The sequence below is a fragment of the Perca flavescens genome, chromosome 2 (genome assembly GCF_004354835.1).
Source record: "Perca flavescens isolate YP-PL-M2 chromosome 2, PFLA_1.0, whole genome shotgun sequence".
NCBI classification, from domain to species: Eukaryota; Metazoa; Chordata; class Actinopteri; order Perciformes; family Percidae; genus Perca; species Perca flavescens.
The window spans coordinates 1,228,034-1,248,700 of record NC_041332.1 but is presented as its reverse complement, the minus strand read 5'-3'; the positions used below and the strand labels follow the sequence as shown (position 1 = coordinate 1,248,700).

General features: G+C 41.3%; 1 protein-coding gene across 2 annotated transcripts in view; it reads right to left on the bottom strand.

Moving 5' to 3' along the window:
- Nucleotides 1-7,613: 7,613 nt before the first annotated feature.
- Nucleotides 7,614-20,667, bottom strand: part of mark1 (MAP/microtubule affinity-regulating kinase 1) — a 40,947-nt gene continuing 27,893 nt past the window's right edge. For both annotated transcript variants that reach the window (XM_028565109.1, XM_028565119.1), the window contains exons 14-19: nucleotides 15,339-15,486; nucleotides 14,831-14,964; nucleotides 14,327-14,412; nucleotides 12,044-12,175; nucleotides 9,040-9,309; nucleotides 7,614-8,779 (exon numbers count right to left, since the gene is read on the bottom strand). In XM_028565109.1, the coding sequence (XP_028420910.1) occupies nucleotides 8,437-8,779; nucleotides 9,040-9,309; nucleotides 12,044-12,175; nucleotides 14,327-14,412; nucleotides 14,831-14,964; nucleotides 15,339-15,486 (1,113 nt within the window). In that variant the 3' untranslated portion in view covers nucleotides 7,614-8,436. The remainder of the gene's footprint in view (nucleotides 8,780-9,039; nucleotides 9,310-12,043; nucleotides 12,176-14,326; nucleotides 14,413-14,830; nucleotides 14,965-15,338; nucleotides 15,487-20,667) is intronic.

Sequence of the window (20,667 nt, the reverse complement as noted above, 5' to 3'; positions counted from 1 at the left end):
AGTCTGTTTTGGAGCATCAGAGAACAGCGCAGAAGGCATTTAATTGGCACTGAAATCTGCGTTGCTATTCAGTCCGGTAGATACCGGTAGATTTAGGCACTGGTGCCGTATTAGCACCGGGTTTCGATACCCAACCCTATAAATAACCGACTTTTACGGACCTTAAGGCAGTTATGCATAGGGGGCCTGCAAAAACAGGCCACACACACAGTGTCTAACGTCGGGGGTTAAAGAAACACAACAGGAAGTGAAACAAAGTTTCTCGTTCTCTAAGAGAGTAGTTGTTGAGATAAATATGATTCCTGTGTCAGACCAGGGCCAATCAGACCAATGATCTGGGTGACGCAGTAGCGACAGCAGCATCAACGGGTTGCTGCGCTTCGGTAGCCGTCATGTTGAATGTAAACAAGAAGCTGCTCGCTGTCACTGTGCTATCGTCATCGTGTAAAGCCCGCCTCAACAGTTGTGATTGGTGAATCGATTTGGAAAAATTGGAACTGGGCTTGAATGGGCTCTTGGCCAGACTGACTTGCAGAGCAAATGTTAGGGTTCGTCAGGGTTTTCCCAGGCTACACTAAGTTGTAACGTGTCCCCAAACAAAACCTACGCCTGAACTTAACAATCTCGGTTTCACAAGTTAACTACGTGTTCAAAATTTCAAATTAAATCTTCTTTTCAACTTTTGGTTCTTTCCCGATATTTTTGTCAGTTTTTTTCTAAGTTTTGTGTTACTTTTCCAATGTTGTTGTCGATGTTTTTTGATTTTTACATTATTGTCATGTGTTTTTTGTATAATTTGTTCTCCAAATGCTATAAAATGTAATACCCAAATTCAATGAAAGTATTGAAGTGATCATTTATTTTACTTATTAAGAGCGTTGTATGAAACTATTTCTTTTAACAATTTGGTTGAAAGAAAAACTAATTTGTGATACAGAAACTTTTTGAAAATGGGTCAAATTTGACCCGACGACAATAGAGGCCTGTACTACGAAGCAAGATCAACATGCCCTTGATTTCTTCACCTAACCTAACAACCGTGGTCCTCCACAGCTGTGTAGTTCATTGAACATGTCACTGGAAACTTTAACTTCTCTGCCATCCTTCAGGTCACAGTTAAAGAAGTTTAAAGAAATAGATAAAATACAAACTGTTATTTCATTAATAGGAACAATTCTCGATGGAGCTACCAGAGAGAAAGCATTACATTGTCAGAGCGATCTCCCTTTTTCAGGCCATTACAACAGCATGTGGGCTCCATGCTGCATTCATGTACATCTCCGTAAACTAATAGTGCACTTTGCAAACTCTGACAAACTCAAACTGTTGTTGTAAAGTACCCTTCTGCCAACTACTAGCTCTTACTGTGGCACTGCTGTTTCTGCTGAAAAGTAAATGTTTGAATCAAAAGTCAAATCAAATTGTGGATTTGGAGAATCGCTATACTATCAAAGGCTACGTTCAGACTGCAGGCAAAAGTGGTCCAAATCAGATTTTTTTTGGGGTCAAGTGCCCAGGTCAGACTTCTTCAGAAGTAGTGTGAACACTCAAATCAGATTTAGACCACTTCCATATGTGGTCCTGAATCCAACCCAGGTCTGATTTATTTTCAACGCGGCCGCAGTGTGAACTGAACGGATTTGATGCGACTTTTACGTCAATCTACATCGACATTTGTCACAATTATGCGGCGGAGGGAGTTAGACCGAGACACAGACAGGAACATTAAAAACTTGACAGAGATAATCAAAAGTTACACTTGATCTGAAAGTTTTGAATAAACTGCGCCTCTGTGAAGCTAGTCCCACCACTCCTGGCTTCGTCTCTGCATCCACACAGACCTCTAGAGTGAATTTGGAGCCATAACCCCGCAAAAGGCCAAAATAGCCAATTTGTCTCTCTTTCTCTTCATTCTTCTCCTCCTCAGCACCTGTTCATTAATGTTACGGCTGCCATTACACAAACAAGTTTGAAATAAAAGCCCAAATGCTGACTTCCTCTCTAACTTTAGTGCGACAGCGTGCTGCGTCTGATGTCATTGGTATCGGTCTTTTGCGCATGCGGGTCAGTTCAAAACCGCAAACAGTTCACACTGGAATCGGATATAGGCCACATTTTAAAAGGTCCTGTGAACAGCCAAACACAAAAATCAGATCTGAGCATGCAAGATTTGCGGTGTGAACGTAGCCAAAGAAACACACAGGTTAATTTCTTCCATCAAGTCTTCCCAAAGACAAGATCAGCTGATATCAGAATGCTCACTTAATAAAGAAGTCATTGAACAAACAGCGGCAGTGAAATGTTTCAACGTTGTGTTTTTTATTTAAAATGATCACGGCTACACTGGACTTCTGCTACGTTCCTGTTAATGACGAGCCCGACGAATCAGAGTCGGCTCCGATGGTACGAGTTAACTTGTTATCTTAAAGCTGAGGCAAAGGCTACTTTCAAGTAAGAGGCTCAGATTTACAGTCTTTCCCCACGTGACATGAAGGCAGCGTCACACGTCGTCGACCCTCTCCGCCCGGTTGGACGGGGATGCGAGAGAGATTTGCATTGTTTGATCCCTTCCTGGTTTTAAGTGCTACAACACACAGTGCAAAGTGTTCTCCGTTGCACGGTGAAACCTCTGGACCTCGACGCGGTACAGACAAGTAGAGCTAGTTAGTTAGACACTCAAAAAAACTTAAAACCACAAACTGCTCATTTCTTCGGAGTCCCTTTGGGGACATGGGGAATTAGTTTCTTCTTGTGTGTATGAGATACTTTTCTCATCAGGAGGCTGTCACGGCATAACCATAACCCTGGGAAAAAAACTGCAGGCTGCAGGTGAAGTGGATGGCCCAGCTGTCACATTTAAAGCTATGGGCCCTATTTTAACGAGTGCACATTGTGAAGCGCCTGGCGCAGGTGTGTTTAGGGCGTGTACAAATCCACTTTTGCTAGTTTGACGGCGGTAAAAAGGGTCTGGGCACCTGGTCCTAAAGGGTTGTTCTTAGTGTCTTCATTAATCAGAGGTGTGTTTTGGGCGCAACATGCAATCAACCAATCAGAGATCATCTCCCATTCCCTTTAAAAGCCAGGCGCGTTTGGACCTTGGAGCATTGCTGTTATGATGGAGAATTTGCGCCCTAATATTTTTATTTGTAATCTTCTGCATGTGTGTGTGCTGCGCATCCCTGTGTGTGTAACAAGCATATTGTGCGCGCTAGCAGTATTTTACTAATTTGCTAATTTGGCTTACTGCATCTGAAACTACAGAAACTACAGAAACTTAACATTTGGGTTGCCAGGCCGCAGGTGAATTGAGCGGGTTTACCGGTTGTCCTCGGCTCTGCGTTTCTTTGCTCAGTCATTTGGAGCAGCCCTGTCCGTGGTTCGGCACTAACCAGCGTTGACCGTTCATTTGTAGACATTAAAAAAACGAACAAAATAGTAACAACTTTGTGGGGATAAACAGGGGATTCAACCATTCTCCACGACACACAGAAACATAGGTCGCTTCTTCTCCAGGTATGAGTGAATCGCAGTTCTCTTATTTTACATCTCCTCGCTCAAACTGGAAGTGGTTCTGGTCCTCCTACTTGAAGGCCGTCTCAAAGCTCTTATTCCTGCCCCGAAGAGCTAGGATAAAGGAGGGAACTCTGAGGAGCTATGAGCGAGGATGGATCTCTGAGGAGCTATGAGCGAGGATGGAGGAGGGATCTCTGAAGAGCTATGAGCGAGGATGGAGGAGGGATCTCTGAAGAGCTATGAGCGAGGATGGATCTCTGAGGAGCTATGAGCGAGGATGGAGGAGGGATCTCTGAATAGCTATGAGAGAGGATGGAGGAGGGATCTCTGAAGAGCTATGAGAGAGGATGGAGGAGGGATCTCTGAGGAGCTATGAGAGAGGATGGAGGAGGGATCTCTGAGGAGCTATGAACGAGGATGGGGGAGGGATCTGTGAGGATCTATGAGCGAGGATACAGAGAGCAGCCTTCCTGGAAGCCGTGCAGCTGAAGGAGTTGCTAACTCCACCCAAACAGCTGAAGAATTCACACAATGCTTCAGAGGAAAGGATGTCTCATCCTTGTATAACACATTTTGTTTCCTTTCTCCTCCGTCAATGCAATTTAAGAGAACTAAGATTCAGCCTATTTCTCTACTTTCTTCTTAACTTCTGCTTTGTAAGCTCTGTGACTCAGATAAGCCCCACCCACTGCAGCCTGGCAGCCAATAGGAATGATTGCACCGTGACAACGTCAGCAGTACCTCGTTGGATTAGATTGGTTTCCTGTGAGCACGAGAAAGAAACAAATCCCCATGTCCCTTTTGTAGCTCAGTACATTTCCTCTGCTACAACTGACTGCATCAGAAATACAAAGCAGTACATTCAGAAGGCATTAAGTGGTGGAATACATACATAATTATCTACAGGGAAACAGCAATAAACAGGCTCAAAGGGCAATTCAGCAACTAGCTGACGAGAAACTCACTTTCTGCTCGAATTGTCCTTTAAGGATAAATCTGGTGATTTTCTACATTTCTCCTTTTGTCAACAAGAAAAGACTCAAACCAACAATGTATCCAACAAGTACTATGTGTACGCTTTGCTGCTAATTACTCACTTGAGTAGGGCTGCACGATATGTGATAACGTTGTTGGATATCGCCATAATGATATAGGACTTGAGACCTGCTTGAATTACATTAATAAAAGACTTGACTTTGACTTGAGACAGATGACTTGAAAGGACTTGACTTTTATTAATGTAACAGCCAGGCCATATTCTTTTACGTTTTGTTTTTGGAGCATCTTCGTGCTATACGTGCCACCCTGCCAAACTGCTAGGCAACCTTCCAGAGCGCGGCAGACCAGCCGAGGCAAACGTAAGAGGCAGCCGTCATGGAAGGGATTATGCCCCAAAATAGTGAAATTCCGATTTAAGGAGTTTGTAGTCGATGCTCGCTGTAAAAAACAAAAAACAAACAAAAAAGAAACAGCAGCGTGCAAGGATTGCAACTCCAAAATTACGGAGAGGACAACCACAACAACCAACTTCATCCGTCATTTCAAGCAACGAAAACAACGGTAGCTACGTGACTGTGTCTTATACCTAAAGTTAATGTAGGACTTGATTTGTGACTTGCCTGACTTACAGCAGGGACTCGACTTGACTTTCTTGATTCTCTACAGAGGGACTTGAGACTTGCACATGTGACTTACTCCCACCTCTGGTATTGAGAGAGAAAATAACAGAAAATTAAATAAAACACCAGACTGATCCTTTAAGTTGAAACATGTGGATGCTCGATGGTTTGATGTTCAACAGCAAGATAAACATGACGTTTTATCTGCTGAAAGCTTTTGTAAAAGTAAGAAATAAAGTCATATTTTCAGCGTAAACAAAAACAAGGAATGTAGCCAGTGTGGATCAAATAAAAATCAGACTAATCAACACTGTACCTGCATGTATTCACCTGGACAGGTAAATCATAAAAACACATTCTGTTCTGTCAGCTGTAAATGTGTAAAAAAAAAAAAAAAAAAAAAAAAGTCTCACGGAGCGTTTAGAGTTTGTGTTTTTGAACCAGGGACACCATCGACCCGGAGCTCCGGTATTATTGCAGAAGTGTTAACGTGAGCCAGCACACGGGAGGTCAAAGGTCACAGGCAGCAAACAAACAACCAACCGCCAGGATGCAGCCACTTCCCGATTGTTCATCACACTTCATGACTCATTACCTTGACAGTAAGCTGTGCAACTCAACTGTGCAACTGGGAAACTTTAGACAACATACACAAACATACACAAACACCAGTCAGTTATTTTAAACCTGGACGCTATCTTCCCATGATCTGTGTCTAAGTGACTGTTACAGACAACAATCTTTGAATTTGGTCCAGTATTAATCAAGAAACAAGCTGTCATGTAACCCTACAGGACTAATGTTCAGCATCAGTTTAGTGTCCACTAAAAGTTCTGTTTTTGCCACTGACAGACTCATATTATTATTCTAAGTGTCTGACAACATTATGGGATGGATCCCTACAGAGATAGACCTTTTAGTTAAAGAGTAAGATCCTTTTAGTTTAACATGAAACAGCCCCGAAATCACCATCACCAAACTACACCAGACTCCATGTAAATAATCAGGACTTTTAGCGTGTATAGAGCCAGCATATCTCCACCAGACTCCATGTAAATAATCAGGACTTTTAGCGTGTATAGTGCCAGCATATCTCCACCAGACTCCATGTAAATAATCAGGACTTTTAGCGTGTATAGAGCCAGCATATCTCCACCAGACTCCATGTAAATAATCAGGACTTTTAGCGTGTATAGAGCCAGCATATCTCCACCAGACTCCATGTAAATAATCAGGACTTTTAGCGTGTATAGAGCCAGCATATTTCCACATGTAAATGGGTGAATTAATGGTTTATTTCAACCAAACCAGAGTGGTGATTGTTGGAACTGTGGAAAGATGAACCAAGACGACTTTTGGTAGTTTTATTTAGTTTCTGTCCACTTTGAATGAAGTGTGTTTTATGATGATAAAATCACTGATTGTTTACATGGAGTCTGGTGGAGTTTGGTGATGGTGATTTCGGGGCTGTTTCATGTTAAACTAAAAGGATCTTACTCTGTAACTAAAAGGTTTATCTCTGTAGGGATCCATCCCATAATGTTGTCAGACAAAAATGTGGATCAGTGTTTCCCAAAATTCCCAAGATGACATCATCAAATGTCTTGTTGTGTCCACAACTCAAAGATATTCAGTGTCGCAGAGGAGAGAAGAAACTAGAACAATATTCACATTTAACGAGCTGACATCACACAAGTTTACCTGTTTTTACCTAAAAAATGACTCAAACTGATGAATGGATTATCTAAATAGTTGGAGATTAATTTAATAGTTGACGACTAATCAGGTAATCTTTGACATAGAGCTGCTAGGTTAATTCATTTAGCGTCATAACTTTTCAACAGTCGTTTGTGTATATATACACCTTTTAATGCGCATTTATATCTGTACATGGTAGTGAAATGTTAAAACCTTTTTCAGTCTTGTTGTCCAGGTTTTAGCTGTAAGTCTGTTTCTGTGTTCATTGAGAGAAATAAACACAAACTTCCTTGTACGTGTGGACACACTCGGCCAATAAAGCGGAATCAGAAACCAGCCAGCCAGAGAGTTGCACAGGCAGAGCAAAGGTCATGTTTCACTGACTGTTTACTTGCACTCCAGAAACCACATTACGCTTTCAAAATCAAAAATCAGATGCGGAGCGGAGGAAGGTCTGTGTAGTCCACACAGCATTCTGCAATGGGAGAAAAACATGCTCTGGTTTATTGGCATTTCTTTAAACCAATCACAATCCCCGGGGTGGTGCTAAGCTCCGGACGGAGCCACGGTGCCTCTGCTAAATAGTCTCAGGAAGGAACTGGTTTTGGTGGAACATGTGGACGTTCAAAAGTAGTTTTAGTCGTGCAACAGAAAACTCAGATTGGACAGATAGTCTAGCTAGCTGTCTGGATTTACCCTGCAGAGATCGGAGGAGCAGTTAACCATAGTCCTCACAAATCCACCGGAGGTTTGAACACCATCACAGGGACAGAGGAAGGGGACGGACATCCGGCCGAAATCAGGGACATCTGGCAGAATATCCGGCGGCAACGGAGCAATCCTGGAAGTGGAATGTTGAGGATATCGACTATTTTTCATCTAACACGTTCCCCTGTGCTTTTATTTTGACATATTTACTTTTACTACTACGTCATCTGTCTTGATTTCTTTCTTCAAAAGAAAAACCTTTGAATTTGGTTTACTCGTTTTTTGTTCCCGGAAATGGAATGTCGTGGATACGGACTACGGACTAAACTCGGAAGCACATTTCCAGGATTAGGCCTGACATCTGGTGCGTTCGGTGAGTTTGTCCTTTAACTTCCTCTCTCTCCTCCTCTCTGTGTGTTTCCGTTCTCAAAATCCTTTCGACCAGCTGACTTATCTATCGGCTGTTGAAACAGGAGACGTCTCTTATGTTCTTTACTCTGCGATGTTCCGAAACTGTTTTAGCTCGCTCCAAATCCTTGGTCTGAACTGGGCTTTTAACTTGAAAATCCGACATTATAGATCTGACAGAAAACATAAAAAGCACAATAGGTCTCCTTTAAAGACTCGACAGATTCGGTTTCTCTCTACGTGACGTTTCCGAGGTTTTGTAAAAATCTGAAGTGCACGTAAACAGTGATGAACCAACGCTAACGTCTCGCTGCGGCAGGAAGTGACGGCTCCGAGGGGTTGAACCAACCTACTGAACATCCGCCCCATCAGCTCTAATATTTGGTTTCACTGGCAAACATTTAGTGAGAACATTAAATAGTTAAGTGTTGAGTATAATAAGGTGGGTTTCCTCCTCCCAGTCCTACAGCAGTTAGCGAGGTATCCTCCGTCACAGCCGGAGCTCGTTGGCCACTTTGGAGGCGATGTTTTTGAAGGCGATAGACGTGCCGGAGATCCGTTTGAAGCGCACGCCGTTGAGCGAGAGGCGGGGCAGCTTGCACACCTCCATCTCCCATTGGACCAGGCTTTCCTGCCGGGCGTCGCCGTGCACGCAGAACAGAGAGTAGCGCTCGCGCTGCTCGTAGTCACAGTTGTTGGCGTCCAGGACTCTCCGGATCTCCTTCATCATGTCCCCCGGCTCCATGGAGGACGTGGTCTTCATGCTCCAGGTGAAGCGCAGCGCCCGAGGCTTGGAGTCCCGCCCCTCCTCTTTGGGCTCGCCCGATAAACTCCTGCAGGACGGAGACACAGAACAGACCCAACGGACCCGTCAACAGAGAACAGGAAGCTGCAGCAGCTCCCAACATGGGGACGGCAGAGCGCCAAAATGATCACGCTAAACGTAGCATCGGAGACGTCACACAGTCACATTTCTTTTGAGTGTACAGTACGTTTTGGATTGCTGCAGAGACGTGGACTTATTAAAATGGATTATTTGCGGTTAAACAGCCTTCAATTTCTCCATACAGTATACTTCCCGTCTCTGACTGACCTGCGTCCAAACTTGGAGGTGATCTTCCCGATGAGGGAGGTGGAGGTGCCGCGGCGGGGCGTGGCCAGCGAAGCGGCGGCGTGCGTGGACAGGCTGGGCGACGCTGGCGGGCCGTTGTAGGTGGCGGGCCGCCGGTCTCGGAGCTGAGCGCCGTGGAAGGTGGAGCGGCTGGAGGAGCCGCGGGGGAAGCGGGTCCGGTCCGGCGTGGCGCCGCTGCTGCTGCTGGTGACGCTGAAGGCCGAGGGGGAGGAGGGCGGCTGCTGGGGGGCGCTGAGGGGAGGAGAGCACGCCGTTAACACACGGTATGTCAGGGTTAAATGTGGACAAATACATCGACAGTAGAGCCCAACGCCATACATCGGCCGATATTACATACGTTACCCCCTGGCATCACACTTTAAACTACTGCCATCTAGGCGTCGGTTCTGCCCACTCCTTCTGACCAAGAACAGATCCAAATTCTCTTTCGTACCACAAGCTATAAAAGCCTCAAATCATTCAGAATAAGCTAGTGGGCCAGCTGGCCTGGTCATACCCACTGGTGTGTAGTGTGTTGTAGTGTGTGATGTATATTCTTCATGTTGTGTCTGTCGGTGTCTGATGTAAGGACTGGATGTCTGATGTCTTGTCATGGAATGCCTTGTGATTGTGCAGCAAACCCATCTGTCCCACGGGGACAATAAAGTTATTTATTACTACTATTAGGCATTTATAATGGCCAATAAATGATTTTATTTATATATATATATATATATATATATATATATATATATATATATATATATATATATATATATATATATATATATATATATAAAAAAACCCCTTCAACCATGTTCTGAGTGTTGGTGTTGCAGAGTCTGTCCACCAGAGGGCGCTCTACAACGTGTTTAACCCTTTAAGTTTTCATATCTTAAGTTTGTATTTTTATACATTTTATTGACCAGAACTTTAATATATTTTGATGTTCTGTTGAGACAATAAAACAATCTTATTTTTTAAACTGCATTATGATATTATTTTAGTGAGGACTCATAAATAACTAATAATAACTAATGTTAGGGAAATCTGTTTGTTTTGTTATGCGTATCTGGATTTTTTGAATTAAGATTTAATAATGATATGGACATAGTTTTGTAAGATTTATTTGTGCTGGCTGATCGTTAAGCATAAGAATAACTTTTGATCCCAGCACCTGTAGCCTATGGAGTTGTAAGAACTCTATGTTCAACGACACTATTATGTTCAATGACACTATTATATATATATATATATATATATATATATATATATATATATATATATATATATATATATATATAGTGTCAGTTATATAGTGTGGCAGTGATTGAGCGCACTTGGCCTCTTCAGCACCATCGCTGTCCATCAGCCATCACTGTCCGTGGTGCTGAAACATTTTTACATGACCAGCAAACTGCTTTCTTTGTTCTTCAATACAAACTTTGTGTTTTATTTGACATATAGGTTTACTTGGCTCAACAAGTGACACATTACAACATTCATCAGGGTTAGGGTTTTTTTTTTTTACATTTTTTATTTTAAAATGACTTCGTAGCAGAGGGCCCCGTGATGAAGCTCCGCCCCTGGTAGCTGCGTATTGAATCGTGCAAATAGAAGCAATTTACACACATGTAAGAATCTAGGTGTGAATGTTGACATAATGTACGTAGAGTGTGAAAGGGACTGTGATGAGAGGAGGATGTAGGAAGGTCTGGGCGACGCTCAGCTGGTGGTTTAACTTTACATCCAAAGAGGAAACAAGCGTTTACTGCATGGTTTGGAGTTGTTGAAGCTTGTCGTCGTAAAGTGAAGAAGTGAAGTACGGTCCTGGGTGTGTTGACGGCGATGATGTTCATTTGGGCGACTTGTTAAAACCCCGAAAAACCAGCGAGTGTTTGGATAAGGGTAGCGCCCGGCTAATTTACCAACAAAGCTAAAGTAAACGGTTCAAACGATGTTCTGTTACAGAAGGCAAGAAGTTCGACTTTAGTTAGACACCGTTAGATTAACTGAAAATATTACACCATCATTTATATTCATATTTAACGCTCCGGTCGTCCGTTTCTTTTAAAAAGTCTCGCTTTAAGTCTCGCTTTAACACGAAACAGGGAGATTATTTAGATTTATGATTTACAAACAAACAGATGGGATTATGTGCAGCCATTCCAAAAAATTAAATGATTAAACTTTGTTTTTTCTACGTTTTTTTGCCGCACTTTAATGAAACAAATTTTTAAAAAAAAATATGTTTTTTGGCGCTTTTTTCAACTTTATTTGCATTTTTTTCTGACAGTTTTGTCACTTTGTCTGATATTATCTATCATCAAATGTTCCTCTGATCTCAACTATTAGTCAAAATTATTCATCATTTCGGTTATCTTTCTCTCTTGTATGATGTTTACTTTCATATAGATGAAGGTTATTGATGATGAATTCCAGAAATAAGTGTAAAACATTTGGCAATAAGTTGGAAAAAAGTCAGCTAACAAGACATGAACATTTATACTTTATGTTTAGTAACTAGAAGAGGGTCTTCTTCGGTCTCTCTCTTTTTCTTTCTCTCTTTCTCCTCTGTCTCTCTCCTTTCTGTCTCTTTCTTTCTCTCTCTCCTTCCTGTCTCTCTTTTCTCTCTTTTGCTCTCTCTACTTTCTGTCTCTCTCCTTTCTTTCTCTCTCTCCTTCTTCTTTCTCTCTCTCTCCTTTAGGTCTTTCTCTCTCCTTTGTGTCTGTCTTTCTTTCTGTCTCTTTCTTTCTCTCTCTCCTTCCTGTCTTTCTTTTCTCTCTTTTGCTCTCTCTACTTTCTGTCTCTCTCCTTTCTTTCTCTCTTCTTCTTTCTCTCTCTCTCTCTCTCTCTCTCCTTTATGTCTCTCTCCTTTCTGTCTCTTTCTTTCGGTCTCACTCCTTTCTGTCTCTCTCTCTGTCTGTGTCTCCTTCTACGGGGGACACTGCGAAGGTTAAAGCCCGACTGATTCTGTGGGACAGACCTCTGGTACTCTACGTTGTCGTCGATGGGGGGCAGGCAGGACTTCATGGGATGTCCCGACGCAGACATGGACTTCACGTGGCGGGGGCGCGCTGAGGAGACGGACGGGGAAGCTGCCGGTACCTCGGGGAGACTGACACAGAAACAGGTTATAGTTAGGCCTGGAACAATTATTACATAACTGGCTTTGTTTAAAGCTCCTAAAGGGTCTGACTGTGCTATGTTCTTTTAAGAAGAAAAAGAACGACGTTATGATAATAAAGAGGCGTTGGGAGTTTGTGTCATCTCATTATCTGGGTCACCGATAGAAGGGATACGGTTTAGCTCAGTATATTTTGAACATGCTAAAAATGGAGTTGAATACAAAGATAAAAGATAAAGAAGAACATGTACATTTCAGCACAAGCAAAAAACGAAATACTCAGCAAACCTATCAGATGTCTGATTAATGATTGGAAATGATTAATATGCAGATTCCCAGAAGTCAGACAACTCTTCTGATCCTATCCTCCTTTTTCTACTTTCCTACTTGGAAACAAACTATTTAATTCTTCACTTCTTTATATACTATACATACACATACATGCATATATAGTATACTATACATACACAAATGCATATATACTATACATACAGTATACTATACATACAGACATGCATATATAGTATACTATACATACACACATGCATATATACTATACATACACATACAGTATACTTTACATACAGACACATGCATATACAGTATACTATACATACACATACAGTACAGTATACCATACATACACATACATGCATATATAGTATACGATCTAGCTCAGAGCCTTGTCCACTCAAAACTGGGGTTCCTCAGGGATCAGTACTGGGTCCCCTCCTCTTCTCTCTGTATACCAACTCCCTCGGGTCTGTCATTTAGTCGCACAGCTTTTCTTATCACAGCTACGCAGATGACACCCAACTAATTCTTTCCTTTTCTGAGTCTGACACTCAAGTAGCAGCACGTATCTCGGCCTGTCTGACTGACATCTCTTCTTGGATGTCCACTAACCATCTGAAACTCAACCTTGACAAGACTGAGCTCCTTTTCCTTCCAGGGAAGTGCTCTCCTACCCAAGACCTGACTATAACAATCGACAACTCTGTGGTAGTCCCCGCCCAGACTGATAGAAACCTGGGTGTAACTCTTGACGACCAACTCTCCTTCACTGCCAACATTGCTGCAACCACCCGATCGTGTAGATACATGCTGCATAACATCAGAAGGATACGTCCCCTTCTAACGCAGAAGGCGGCTCAGGTTCTGGTTCAGGCTCTAGTCATCTCACGTCTAGACTACTGCAACTCCCTCCTGATTGGTCTGCCTGCATGTGCCATCCGACCCCTGCAGCTCATTCAGAACGCAGCAGCTCGACTTGTCTTCAACCTCCCCAAGTTCTCTCACACTACACCGCTCCTCCTCTCTCTTCACTGGTTACCAGTGGCTGCCCGCATCCGCTTCAAGACACTAGTACTTACATACAGTACACTAATACTCTCATAGAGGACACTAGTACTTACATACAGGGCCATGAATGGATCAGCCCCAGCTGATATGGTATATGGTTTGACATGGTCAAACCATATACCCCAACCCGCTCACTTCGCTCTGCATCAGCCAAACTGCTTGCTGCCCCCTCACAGCGAGGGAGAACTAATCACTCAACCAAATCCCGACTGTTCACTGTCCTGGCTCCTAAATGGTGGAACGAGCTCCCCATCGACATCAGGATGGCTGAAAGCCTACCCATCTTTCACCGAAGGCTAAAAACACATCTCTTCCGACTACACCTTGGATAAAATATAAAAAACAAACTAACAAAAACAAAAAACCTCTTGAACCTGCACTTTTATACGTTTCTTTGTAGCTTTGCTTATTTAAAGCTAATGTACTTGCACTTACTACTTGTTGTCTAGAGTTTGGACCTTCTCAGTTGAATGCACTTAATTGTAAGTCGCTTTGGATAAAAGCGTCAGCTAAATGACATGTAATGTAATGTAACTATACATACACACATGCATATATACTATGCTACATGATTTCATCTCTGTTCCAGATGCAGAGATATTTAGCATTAGTTCTTCTAAGTGTCTTTATAAATACGAAAGTTCCTCTTAACTCTCTCTCTCTATACAGATATAACCCAAAGATGTATCCTGGATTTCATTCAAAACTTTCATCTGTAAAAAGGCTGTAAAAGTCACCCACAACGTTGGACTGAAAGAGACAGATTGGATTTCCTCTCACCTGCCGTCCTTCCCGTTGGGAACAGCCGCCGCATGGCGTTCAGTGCTCGTCCTCTCGTTGACGTACGTGTTCCTCCGAGTTATGCTCTGAGACACACACACACACACACACACACACACACACACACACACACACACACACACACACACACACACACACACACACACCTTTATTCCACTGATCCAACGTGCTGCTGCTCAGTTCATTACCCTCTTTTAATAGTGGAGCTAATTCATATAACAAAGCTCGAACAACTAAAATATTATTAATGTTCATTAATTGTTTGAATCATGTTTTTCGGTACTGGAGTTGAACACGCTGTTTGACTTTTAACCCTGATGTAAACCCAGTACTTGTGACAGGACCTGGTCCAGCAGGACCTGGTCCAACAGGACCTGGTCCAAACAGGACCTGGTCCAACAACAGGACCTGGTCCAACAACAGGACCTGGTCCAACAACAGGACCTGGTCCAGCAGAATGTGAGTCCTCTCTCTCTCTCTCACCCCTGAGGCGGTGGCTGACCTCCGGCGGTCCGGAGCTCCGCTGGGCGACGCCGACTCGTCCTTCCTGTCGCTCTCCACGCTGTTGGCGTGCCCACGCTTGGTGTAGGCGACAGGTGGGGGGATAGAGGGCGCCACTGAGACAGAGAACACACACACACACACACACACACACACACACACACACACACACACACACACACACACACACACACACACACACACACACACACACACACACACACACACACACAGATCTGGGGTCAATACTCTGATTCTCAGAGATTACCAACCCGATAATCTTCCGTCTGGCGAGGTCGCCAAAATACCCCACGAATCAAATCCATCCTTCACCGTTAACAGTAAACCCCTAAAGCTGTATGGAAGTCAACACCTCTCACCACCTTAAATTAGTCAACGATCATACGATGCATATCAAGTGGTTTGGGGTCCTTCTCTAAGTCATTTTGGGGTACAATTTGGTTTTGAAGAATTCTGGACAGAAACTCACCGTGGTCACTGAAGCGCCGCTGCTTCTGATTGGCCGAGGCGCTGCGGGCGTGGGCGGGGGACTGTCCCGAGCCGTTGAGGTCACTGCTGGGGCGGGACCTGTGGAGCAGGTTACCGCTGGACACAGACTCGCCGCCGCAGTCTCCGCCCTGCCGGAGAGGGACACAGCAGAGAGGATTGTGGGTAAAAGAACTGGCTCAGCTAGTTCCCTCTGAGCTAATATTATAATAATAATAATAATAATAATAATAATAATAATAATAATAATAATAATAATAAGGGTGAGGCTATTTGCACCCCTGGTACAATTAGCAGTGTAGGCTATTTGTACCCTGGTGCAATTAGAAATGAATGCTATTAGTACCCCGCCGGTGCACACAGCAATGTGTTCTATTAATACCCCGTCTGGTACAAATATCAATGTATGCTATTTGCACCCCTGTGCATTTACAGTACCTTGGCATATATTTACACACAGTTATCCATACTACTCATGTATTACACCTTTTTGGAATATTATCGCCCTGACATTCTTACCCTAACCATAACCAATCCCACTCCTCTTGCCTAAACCTAATCAACCCAACCAGAGCAGGCATATTCATGAGTCTTCCCCTACCACCCTGCAAAAAAAAATAAAAATTTGCGTTCGCGGGTCCTGACTTGTGCAATTGCATGCAAATTATCCAATCCAAATTTAAAAAAATAAAATCACCACACAGGGGAATCGAACTCCAAACCCCCATACCACCTAGCAGTTCTTTCAGGAAGTTGAACAACTGTTTACCACTTGGTTTCTGCAAGCCTTGGTTGCTAGGTAACCATACTGTATACAAAATAATAGGTACTAACTAACAAACCAACGGTTGTATGCTTTGACTGAAGACAGAAAGCGCAACTGTAGGCTAGTATCCATTTTCCGCTAGAAATTCAATTGTTACAAACTTTAGAGACTAAACTTTCCTAATATGCCAGTTTCTGCGGTCATGGAAGATGAACGTCGGCCATGATTTCGGTGAACGCGAGCAACGTTTTTTTGTTGTTACGTCACAGGGTGTAAATAGCTCAGCTGTGTGGCCGAGGCTATTCGTACCGGGGGTGCAAATAGACACTCCGTAATAATAATAATAATAATAATAAGTTGATTTGTAAAGGTTCAGATTACTGCAGTAAATTGTACCAATACCACACTGTAATAATACTATGTTACAGTTAAAGTACTGCAAAAATGTTATTTCAGTAAAAGTATCATTAGGAAAATGTAGTTAAAGTATTAAAAGTAAAGAAACTATTTTTTTCTGTCCGTCTCTTTCCTTTCTCTCTCATTTCTGTCTCTCATTTCTCTCTCTCATTTATGTCTCTTTCTATTTGTCTCTTTCCTTCCTCTCTGTCTTTGTCTCTCCTTTACTTCTCTGTCACTTTCTGTCTGTCTCTCCTCCCATTGTAGAAAGAGTAAAGGCTCCATCCAGTGTTTAATGGTCTCATCATCTCAGCGTGACTTGTAGTCTGTTATATTGTCGGCTAGTTTACTTTAGAATCAAACATCAGATTAATAAACTACATGAGTTCAGTGTGCAGGAATCTGAATGAAGTAGTAACTAAAGCTGTAACAGATGAATGTAGTGGAGTAACTAAAGTAACTAGTAACTAAAGCTGTTACAGATGAATGTAGTAGAGTAACTAAAGTAACTAGTAACTAAAGCTGTTACAGATGAATGTAGTAGAGTAACTAAAGTAACTAGTAACTAAAGCTGTAACAGCTAAATGTAGCGGAGTAACTAAAGTAACTAGTAACTAAAGCTGTTACAGATGAATGTAGTAGAGTAACTAAAGTAACTAGTAACTAAAGCTGTAACAGATGAATGTAGCGGAGTAACTAAAGTAACTAGTAACTAAAGCTGTAACAGCTAAATGTAGCGGAGTAACTAAAGTAACTAGTAACTAAAGCTGTTACAGATGAATGTAGTAGAGTAACTAAAGTAACTAGTAACTAAAGCTGTTACAGATGAATGTAGTAGAGTAACTAAAGTAACTAGTAACTAAAGCTGGAACAGATTAATGTAGCGGAGTAACTAAAGTAACTAGTAACTAAAGCTGTTACAGATGAATGTAGCGGAGTAACTAAAGTAACTAGTAACTAAAGCTGTAACAGCTAAATGTAGCGGAGTAACTAAAGTAACTAGTAACTAAAGCTGGAACAGATGAATGTAGCGGAGTAACTAAAGTAACTAGTAACTAAAGCTGTAACAGCTAAATGTAGCGGAGTAACTAAAGTAACTAGTAACTAAAGCTGGAACAGATGAATGTAGCGGAGTAACTAAAGTAACTAGTAACTAAAGCTGGAACAGATGAATGTAGCGGAGTAACTAAAGTAACTAGTAACTAAAGCTGAAACAGATGAATGTAGCGGAGTAACTAAAGTAACTAGTAACTAAAGCTGTTACAGATGAATGTAGCGGAGTAACTAAAGTAACTAGTAACTAAAGCTGGAACAGATGAATGTAGCGGAGTAACTAAAGTAACTAGTAACTAAAGTAACTAGTAACTAAAGCTGGAACAGATGAATGTAGCGGAGTAACTAAAGTAACTAGTAACTAAAGCTGTTACAGATGAATGTAGTAGAGTAACTAAAGTAACTAGTAACTAAAGCTGTTACAGATGAATGTAGTAGAGTAACTAAAGTAACTAGTAACTAAAGCTGGAACAGATGAATGTAGCGGAGTAACTAAAGTAACTAGTAACTAAAGCTGTAACAGCTAAATGTAGCGGAGTAACTAAAGTAACTAGTAACTAAAGCTGTTACAGATGAATGTAGTAGAGTAACTAAAGTAACTAGTAACTAAAGCTGTAACAGATGAATGTAGCGGAGTAACTAAAGTAACTAGTAACTAAAGCTGTTACAGATGAATGTAGTAGAGTAACTAAAGTAACTAGTAACTAAAGCTGTTACAGATGAATGTAGTAGAGTAACTAAAGTAACTAGTAACTAAAGCTGGAACAGATGAATGTAGCGGAGTAACTAAAGTAACTAGTAACTAAAGCTGTTACAGATGAATGTAGCGGAGTAACTAAAGTAACTAGTAACTAAAGCTGTAACAGCTAAATGTAGCGGAGTAACTAAAGTAACTAGTAACTAAAAGCTGGAACAGATGAATGTAGCGGAGTAACTAAAGTAACTAGTAACTAAAGCTGTAACAGCTAAATGTAGCGGAGTAACTAAAGTAACTAGTAACTAAAGCTGGAACAGATGAATGTAGCGGAGTAACTAAAGTAACTAGTAACTAAAGCTGTTACAGATGAATGTAGCGGAGTAACTAAAGTAACTAGTAACTAAAGCTGGAACAGATGAATGTAGCGGAGTAACTAAAGTAACTAGTAACTAAAGCTGAAACAGATGAATGTAGCGGAGTAACTAAAGTAACTAGTAACTAAAGCTGTTACAGATGAATGTAGCGGAGTAACTAAAGTAACTAGTAACTAAAGCTGGAACAGATGAATGTAGCGGAGTAACTAAAGTAACTAGTAACTAAAGTAACTAGTAACTAAAGCTGGAACAGATGAATGTAGCGGAGTAACTAAAGTAACTAGTAACTAAAGCTGTTACAGATGAATGTAGTAGAGTAACTAAAGTAACTAGTAACTAAAGCTGTTACAGATGAATGTAGTAGAGTAACTAAAGTAACTAGTAACTAAAGCTGTTACAGATGAATGTAGCGGAGTAACTAAAGTAACTAGTAACTAAAGCTGTAACAGCTAAATGTAGCGGAGTAACTAAAGTAACTAGTAACTAAAGTAACTAGTAACTAAAGCTGTTACAGATGAATGTAGTAGAGTAACTAAAGTAACTAGTAACTAAAGCTGTAACAGATGAATGTAGCGGAGTAACTAAAGTAACTAGTAACTAAAGCTGTTACAGATGAATGTAGTAGAGTAACTAAAGTAACTAGTAACTAAAGCTGTTACAGATGAATGTAGTAGAGTAACTAAAGTAACTAGTAACTAAAGCTGTTACAGATGAATGTAGTGGAGTAACTAAAGTAACTAGTAACTAAAGCTGTTACAGATGAATGTAGCGGAGTAACTAAAGTAACTAGTAACTAAAGCTGTTACAGATGAATGTAGCGGAGTAACTAAAGTAACTAGTAACTAAAGCTGTTACAGATGAATGTAGCAGAGTAACTAAAGTAACTAGTAACTAAAGCTGTTACAGATGAATGTAGTAGAGTAACTAAAGTAACTAGTAACTAAAGCTGTTACAGATGAATGTAGTAGAGTAACTAAAGTAACTAGTAACTAAAGCTGTTACAGATGAATGTAGTGGAGTAACTAAAGTAACTAGTAACTAAAGCTGTTACAGATGAATGTAGCGGAGTAACTAAAGTAACTAGTAACTAAAGCTGTTACAGATGAATGTAGCGGAGTAACTAAAGTAACTAGTAACTAAAGCTGTTACAGATGAATGTAGTAGAGTAACTAAAGTAACTAGTAACTAAAGCTGTTACAGATGAATGTAGTAGAGTAACTAAAGTAACTAGTAACTAAAGCTGTTACAGATGAATGTAGCGGAGTAACTAAAGTAACTAGTAACTAAAGCTGTTACAGATGAATGTAGCGGAGTAACTAAAGTAACTAGTAACTAAAGCTGTTACAGATGAATGTAGCGGAGTAACTAAAGTAACTAGTAACTAAAGCTGTTACAGATGAATGTAACTAGTAACTAAGTAACTAAAGTAACTAGTAACTAAAGCTGGAACAGATGAATGTAGCGGAGTAACTAAAGTAACTAGTAACTGAAGCTGTTACAGATGAATGTAGCGGAGTAACTAAAGTAACTAGTAACTAAAGCTGGAACAGATGAATGTAACGGAAGTAACTAAAGTAACTAGTAACTAAAGCTATAACAGATGAATGTAGCGGAGTAACTAAAGTAACTAGTAACTAAAGCTGGAACAGATGAATGTAGCGGAGTAACTAAAGTAACTAGTAACTAAAGCTGGAACAGATGAATGTAGCGGAGTAACTAAAGTAACTAGTAACTAAAGCTGGAACAGATGAATGTAGCGGAGTAACTAAAGTAACTAGTAACTAAAGCTGTAACAGATGAATGTAGCGGAGTAACTAAAGTAACTAGTAACTAAAGCTGGAACAGATGAATGTAGCGGAGTAACTAAAGTAACTAGTAACTAAAGCTGGAACAGATGAATGTAGCGGAGTAACTAAAGTAACTAGTAACTAAAAGCTGGAACAGATGAATGTAGCGGAGTAACTAAAGTAACTAGTAACTAAAGCTGGAACAGATGAATGTAGCGGAGTAACTAAAAGTAACTAGT